This window comes from Mastomys coucha, unplaced genomic scaffold, assembly GCF_008632895.1.
Source record: "Mastomys coucha isolate ucsf_1 unplaced genomic scaffold, UCSF_Mcou_1 pScaffold15, whole genome shotgun sequence".
In the NCBI taxonomy this organism is placed as follows: domain Eukaryota; kingdom Metazoa; phylum Chordata; class Mammalia; order Rodentia; family Muridae; genus Mastomys; species Mastomys coucha.
In genome coordinates this window covers 110,783,010-110,791,122 of record NW_022196897.1, presented here as the reverse complement: position 1 = coordinate 110,791,122, position 8,113 = coordinate 110,783,010, and the positions used below count along the sequence as shown (strand labels likewise).

The window sequence follows — 8,113 nt, the reverse complement described above, 5'->3', positions numbered from 1 at the left end:
GGTGGCAAATTACAGAAAGATAATCAGATCTTATAAGCAACTTCTCTAATCTCTAAACATAAACTGCAGTGAACAAAATATCAGACACTGATTATGTCTCCTAAGTGGAAAACAAAACAAAACAAAACAACTTTATGGTGTGAGCACCCAGTGTCAAAGAACGAAAGTTGAGGTTTCTAAGAGAATGCCAGAGATTGGTGACTGAAAAGTTGTCATGCACAACGCTTGAGTCTAAACCAAGAGTCAAACTGCAAAATCTCCTTCAGAAGGTTCAGGACCACTGCCCAGGCTTTGTTGTTGCATCTGGCTGCCTTTTAAGCTTTTCTGAGTTTTGATTGTGTTGGAAAGTTCCTAGTTGATCTCTCTCTCTCCCCGACCCTCTCTCTTTCTCTCTCTCTTCTCCTCCCTCCCTCTGTCTCTCCTATCTCTCTCCCCCTCTCTTTACACCATAATATAATATATAATCTCTCCTTGACCTTGGCAAGTGAGAGTTTACAGTCACATAACAGTGCTGAGCTAACTGGCATATTCTTCAACTCCTGTCAGATCTCCTATCTCATTGCCTGCTGAGAATCCAGCCTTGGGAAATAAGTCCTGCTCCAAGGGAGAATGCAGAAAATGTAGATTCCGTGTTACAGAACCCTGCTAGGGATTCTGTAAATGTCAGCCCTCAGAACCCATTGCCTTAGGTCTCTGTGAAGGGGCAATTCCACGTTGACTAAATCTGTCAGAACCGGCACGCCCCTTGGATGCTGCGGTTAGCCCGCTACCCAGAACCACTTGGCCCCTTTCCAGGTTTTAGCAATTAATCTTTTGCCAGTGGCATGAGATTTAGAGTCAAGTCACCCACGTGATCTCCCCAAAGCTTCAAAGGTTCTCAAGATGAGCAGCCATAGGAAGGCTGGGGAATGCAGCTGTTGGTGTTAGAGTTCGGGCGGGTTGTGCTTGCCCTGACTTTAAAAGGTGAGGGCAATCTACAGTGCTGTGGGGCCACAACCCAGAAGAGCTCGGCATCAGGCTTTCTGTGGCTTCAGTCATTCACTCTTTCTATGCTTCAGGCCTCCTGTGTACTGAAACATCAGAACACCTTCCTTTTCCCACCCGATGAGCTTCATGAAACGGATAAACAGTAGTCTGCCTTGGAGCCTCAGGAAGGACAGAGAAATGATATGCTCCTCAGGCAGGGTCTTCATGTTTCTTCTGGAAATAGATCTTCTCATGCAAGGCAAACTAAGCATTTGAGAGGGCCAGGCGTTGTTTTAACATGCTTACTGCATACTCTCTGGGTGCTACGGTTTATTCTTTCCCAAACAGCTTGGAAATCGCTACAATTATTCTCTTTGTTTGGTACAGGAAGAAACCAGAGTTCAGAGAGGTTAAATAAAGTGTGTGACTATCATCAAGCAAGGTCAGGGCTTGAGCACAAAGAGGTTAGTTCCCAGCATGAAGCCCTTCTTGTGGCTTGTTAACATTACTTAACAGTTGTTTGTATTAACTGCCAGCCTCTTCATCAGACAAACTAAAACATTTGCAGGCACAGAATGCCAAGCCACACCCCCAGTGATGGTTCTGGAGCATGTCATCTTAGGGAGGGCTCTAACGACCTGGGTTGTATGGGAGGCCTCTCAGAGCTCCAGCCAGAACATTCTTTTCCAGGAGTTTAGCTATGAACTTCCTAGAGGCAGCTATAACGGCAGCACAGAGGAGGGCCTCCTCCCTTTTCTTTCTTTGACAGGCTCCAGCACACCCTGTCTTTAGCTACTAACTGTGCACGCCAACTAGTGCTCTGCTTGGGCAAAGATGGTTTACATCCTCTTCTGTAAAGGAGTTTGCTATCTTAGTTACTCCGGAGGTTTGTTCCAGGGCAAGCAAACTGCAGAACCCCAGACCCAGGAGGAGACAGAACAAAGTCTGTCTATGCTTTAAAATCAGCTTGCCTAGCCACCTTGGGTCTCAGGGCCACAGAGTGGAGCCATCTCTGCTATGTGAGCTTTTGAGTTTTTGTCAGAGATGATTCTTCATTGTTTACTTTGTGGCAGATGGAAGACCCCCCCCCTTCTGCTGTCCTGGGGAACTCCCCACATTGCAGTGTGAAACAGAAGTGGCCTTTGACGGTCTGGGTTTTAAATTATATCTGATGTACCGCACACCTCTCTTTGCACTGAAAATGAGGAGCAGGAAAAAAAAAACAGTAGACTTTGCTAAAACATTTCAGGGGGATACTGGCCAGTTGTGTCGCAAAAATAACCATTAGTCACAAAGGAGGAGGTGACTTAATGGAGCCAGGAGAATGACATTAAAGATTACTCATTCCATAGCCATAGCCACCGACACCATCATCACTACTGCCTTTTTGTTTTGTTTTGTTTTGTTTTGTTTTGAGACAGGGTTTTCTTCTGTAGCCTAGAAGTCTTCATGTAGCTGAGGCTGTCTTTAACCTCTGCCTCTTCATCCCAAGTTCTGGGATGTCAGGCCTGTGTTCCTACGCTTAGCTACCACTACATTTTGAATATTTAGGAAGCTTTCGCTGCAGATGCTGGTGTGTAGGGAAAGCTGGTTTTAGTTTGCATTTCGTTCTAAAGGAAACTTGGGCATAGACAGTTCAGGCAATTTGTCCAAGGACATGTAGTTAGTGACATGTCTTCTATGTCTAAGTCTAACATTAGATTCTGCCACCCCTGTCTTTGAGTCTTTCGTAGCCTCAGCTAGCCTCAAGCTCACTTCATAGCCTAGGCTGCTTCTCATTCAACTCCTGATCTTCTTAAACATCAGTGTTGTTAGTGCTGGGGTTACAGGAATGTACCTCCACACCCTATTGCTTAATGCCCCATTTCCAGTGGCCCTCAACCTTCCTCACGCTGGGACCCTTTAACACAGTTCCTCATTTTGACTCCCCAACCATGAAATTATATTCAATGCTACTTCATAACTATACTTTTGCTACTGCTGTGAATCATAATGTAAATATCTCTGTTTTACCCCCCAGGGTCAAGGCCTACAGGTTGAGAACTACTGCTCTTTACTCCTTTTCAGTGACTCAATTGTGACATCTGTCTGCCCTTCGCTTTTATAGATTTTGAGAGAGAATCCCAGGGCTGTAGTGGAAGGAGTAAATGACTTTTAGGTTGTCAGTTGAGAGCAGGTTTTGAATAACGTTCTTCCTGAACACCCCAAAACAAATCTAGTGAGACCAGATACCCAGACTTCTTTGAATAGCGGTCACTGTGTTCCCAAGTCCTTCATAAACCAGCCACACGGTAACCGATTGGAGAGACTGCATTTCAAAATTGGATTTAGTTGTCAAAATTGCCTCATGCATTCTACTGTGTCATTTTTTAAAAAGACATCACTTAGGAGCTTATAATTCACCATCTGCTTTGAATCTTAAGGACAGCAGAAGGAGGAGCAGAGAAAGCCAGAGGGCAGTCATGTTCCCACCCATCTTATAACCTCCTTTTCCTTTATTCATTATTAAACTAGAACTCTTTCCTTGGTCAATCAACTTGAAGCCACACATGCTTTTGTGAATCAGTTGCTGAACCCCAGGTAGAGTCAGGCTGGATTGAAAGCAGGGAGCAGTCCTGCAGCCTTGCCTTCCAATCAAGCAATTATTTACTGCTCGGCCATCTGTCTTCATTTCTCGAAGCCACTGGATCAGACACAGCAGTATCACCGTGCTCTGAGCGGGTCATAAATCTCGCAGTACTTACACAGAGTACTCAATTGCGACTCACACTTCATCACTTTGTTTACTACCAGTGCAATCTGGATTCTTTGTTGTAATTGGCAAACTTGCTAAATACCTCTGGGATGTGAAAAATATAAGATGCCACATTTTTTTTTTGGTGTGTTGTCAAGCAATAAATTAATTTATTAAGAAGAAGCATTAGTCATCAGTATCGGGTGACTTGCCGCAGTGAACGAGTTATAATGTTATGAGCATCGATCTTATTTATACAAAAAGTTATTGTGGTATGAGTCTGTGACACAGTATAGAAACGACTGCCATTAGCTGGTAAATTACCTAGAAAGCTGATTTCTACTCACTGCTTTATTAACTGTAGTCTATGGGCTCTGAATTGCTAATGTTTCCTTTAAATTATACTCTGTGATGACACTGCATTCCCATGTTGGGAAAGCTATGATGATAATCATTAACATACTGTAATGCAATACTGAAGATTTATCAGGCTCTTATTAAGCCCCATATTACAGTATAATATAATGAACTGAAAGTTTGTTTCTTCTAATCCAAAATCGACTATGAGGCTTGTGCCATAAATTACTGACGCTCCATCACGAAGCATGGTGCTGTGGCATCAAGCTAATTTCTGTCATTATGTTTGTTTGTTTCTATCTCACATGTTCTCTGTGTATTTGCGTGACATTGCATTTTTGTTCACCTAGACAGCTGGTACTTATAATTATTTTGTTAGCATCTAACTGTATTTTCCCTTTCTTGGTTAAGAAGCAGAAGGAATTCAAACATCAAAGCTGATCTAAACACTACTTGTTCTTTGGGAAATTTAAAGGAGCTATGGTTCAGGCTTCTTTGAGAAACACTACCTAGTCTAGTAGTTAGCTGCTTTACAGAAATAAACTGATGATACATTCTGGTGCCTGGAGCCATAAGGGGTAGTAGAGGTAATATTTTCCATTCCATCACATATATATCAGCTTGAAGAGATTAACATAATACACGAAGCAAATGCACAATCTAAATGCAAGCTGTATGTTTGTCATTCTCGTTTTTCTAGATAGAAAACGCAACAGCAGAAAAGCCAGAGGGAGGGAAAAATCAAAGTAGATAGGACACAGGACTTGGAGGATACAAGGTGGATCCGACCAGGAAGCCTTTTCCCTGAGGACTAGCTTTTATAGAACCAGAAGGTTCTATGGTAGCTTCCACAGGAGGGAAGCAGTCAATAGCCTTACCCAGCTCTGATGCCCAGGAACTACAACAAAGACCAGCATGGTAAGATGTAATAGCGGCACTTACATCTTGGCAGTAACCAACAGCTCTCTAATTGGACTTCAGGCCCACGCAACAAGAGGAAAATCATGCCTGGCATTGGGAACCTAGCCAACTATTGACAGCTAGTTAAGTCTTAGGTCTTAGAGGAGAACACACTACTGCCACTTTACTAAAGCAGCATAGTTCTTAACTGGATTCTAAGAGCTTATACGCATGTCCTTAAGTGTAGTCTTCTTTCCTTATCCAAGAAACTTCCCTTTCCAGTAGATGGGGGGAATGACAGAAACCATACCTGATCAAGAAGCAGAGAAGAACTGACCACGGGTTGCCCAGCCCCAACTGGTACATCTACAACACAGCTCCTGCATCGAAGGCTCAGGGAACATCATGGAAGAGGTGGCATAATGATTAATGGTAAGAGCTAGAGGACCAGGAAATCTGCTGTGGGAGAGTGTGTCTCCTAGACATGACAGGCAAGTTTTTCCCATGGCAACTCAACAATATGGCTGCCTAAGGAAGATCTGAACAAGGATTTCAACACTGTTATTCTAGAAAACTCTCTTTCACTACAATTGCATATGTCATGTCCAGTATATTTCATACACTGTAACTGGACTTAACTGCTGTCTCTGATGATGTTGACTATTCCCATGGTTCTCTTGAACCCAATCACCTGGTCCCTTTACCTTTCTGCCTCCCTGCTAGCTTCTCTCTTGGGCTATCTTTTCATTGTTGTGGTTTCCATTTCTACCATACCTACGATACTTTCTGCCTTCATTTCCTAGGGACAGCCATGGAACCACCATGCATTAAAGAGATGGAGTGAAAATTTGTTTCCCACAGTTCCGGAAGGGAGAATTCCAGTATTGAGGTGTTAACTGAGATAATTATCCCAAGGCCACTTGCCATGGCTTGAAGGTGACTGTATCCCACATGGCAGTGCCCAGCTCTGTGCCCTAACCTCTTTCTGTAAGGACACTAGAAAAGTTGAACTGTGGTCTATCAGTGTGACCCTATTTTATCTTAATTATGTTGTTAAAGACAATCTCTGCGGACACTTCCATCCTGAGGTACTAGTATATCCATTTGGTCATCAGTGGGGCACAGTTTAGCCAACAACATCTAAATCGGGAACTCAAATGTAGGTAGATTAGGAGTATTGACTATCTAATGAAGACCCCAGCAGGATTTCCCACCACCTTTGAGTTGAGACAGATGTCCCTCCTGTTTAAACCTTTTCTTGCACATCCCATCTCCTTTGCTAGCCCCAGCATTTAACCAACCAAGGCAGTTTTAAATTCATAGCTTCCTGTCCCATGTTCTGTACATTCCATCAACCTCCAGTGTTGCTCTTTATGTCTCCAAAATACTTCTCTATTTTGTTTTTTTCTCTTTGTCCCTGAAGTTTGGCTGTTACCTCTCCTTGTTCCATTGTTTCATTATTACACAAATATTTTATATGTGTAATATATATATATATATATATATATGTATATATCCACCCTTACCTTACAACTTTAAAAAATTAATTTCTCAGCTTACTATTTTATGGGATTTTGGACATTTTCATACATATACATCATTGTGTCTTGCTCATGTTTGTGCCCCCTGACTACCCACTACTATCTGTCTTGCCCTCTGTTACCAGTCCCCTTTCTACTTCCAAATATACCCACTTCTGCTTCCATGTCACATATATGTATACATAGGTATACATATTTAAATCTAGATTTCATATATAAGAGAAAATGAGATTCCTTTCTGCATTCTAGGCCTCTTTGAGTCATGCCCCAAATGAATGAAGTAGTATGAATGTTATAACCCATATCCTGACCACCATATCCTCACTGAAATTCTTCTGAGCATGCTCGTTGGTGTCCGACTATGATCTGCCCTTTTCAGCATGGCAGAAGCAGCCTAGGAAGCCCTTGATAGCAGTCAGTCCATGCCTCATACTTTCCCCTTAGGTGGTACTAGTTTGCTCTGGCTGTACAGGTGCCCACCTCTTCCCGTTTCTCATCTCAACCTTTCCTCACGTTCACCTCTGGGCAAGAGATGCTCATTCCCAAGTCTTACTAGTCTACTGTCCCTCCACATTGCTTACCTAACTCTAAATTTTATCCACTAAACTTCAAACCATATTTCTTCCAGGAAGCCTCTTTGGGATTAGATTCCCCTTCTTTTCCACAATTTCTCATTCATATGTAACGGTCATCGTAATATCTATTTCCCCACCACAGTGCCAGTTTCTTAAGTGTAGAGACCAAGATTATTAATTATTATTAGCACATTATTATTATTGTCATTATTATTAACACTAACATCTTCACCCACACACTGCATGTTATACAACAGGCATCCCAAAATATCCCCTTGTCTCAATGTCATTAGAGGACTCCATTAAGTTCACTTGAAGAGGTGTATTTGTGTTCTCTCCGAATCCTTCAGAAATTCCTCTTACAGGCTCTCCTTACCTCATATACCAACAGGATATGTTTAAATTCTAAGACTAAACATCTCTACCAAATTATCTATAAAGAAGAAACAGTTGCTGGTCAGAATGAGTCTTTCTGCCTGTGTGTTAGATTAGAGAGTGAGTCACAGGCATGACACATTCAGATTCATTTCATTCGTTTCTTGTCAGTTACAAACCAGTTCTTGGCCACCTAAGAGCAAATACATGCTTTGCCATGGGAAAACCAAAAACAACTTCATTTTGTGAAACATCTTGCAAAAATTAATTTGGCTGGCTACTTCACTGAAGGTGTTTATTTACCTTCATGCTGGCTTTGTGGTATTGAAATAAGTAAAATCATTAACTAGCCTGAGTTAGTCTACATCTCTGATTACCAAGGCAAAGGCCTTGTATACTAGCCATGAGAAAGCATGAAGGGAGTGCACACACCATGGGCTAAGGCATAATCATTTTATTTACACTGAGCGCTGTTCTGATCCAACCACCTGAAACAATTCACCATCTGTTGAGTGGATAAGAAAAATATTTACCTTGTACCTGGAGAACTGGAGAGATGTCAAATCCTTGGCTGATTCTGACTATGACCACGCCAATCTCAAAGTCAAAGGCGTCACTGAAAGAGGAAGCAACATTGGCATGTGTCTAGAGTTCTCTTTAACCCT

General features: G+C 42.2%; 1 protein-coding gene and 1 long non-coding RNA gene across 4 annotated transcripts in view; one reads left to right on the top strand and one right to left on the bottom strand.

The window, feature by feature from the left end:
- Nucleotides 1-5,531, top strand: part of LOC116092340 — a 10,516-nt gene extending 4,985 nt beyond the window's left edge. Inside the window, exons 2-3 of the long non-coding RNA XR_004119211.1 lie at nucleotides 1,354-1,430; nucleotides 2,987-5,531. This is a non-coding gene — a long non-coding RNA (uncharacterized LOC116092340). The remainder of the gene's footprint in view (nucleotides 1-1,353; nucleotides 1,431-2,986) is intronic.
- The window catches only part of Slc12a1 (solute carrier family 12 member 1), a 79,586-nt gene that overhangs the window by 16,475 nt on the left and 54,998 nt on the right, over nucleotides 1-8,113 (bottom strand). For all 3 annotated transcript variants that reach the window (XM_031373641.1, XM_031373642.1, XM_031373643.1), the window contains one exon: nucleotides 7,982-8,064. In XM_031373641.1, coding sequence (XP_031229501.1) covers nucleotides 7,982-8,064 — 83 coding nt within the window. The remainder of the gene's footprint in view (nucleotides 1-7,981; nucleotides 8,065-8,113) is intronic.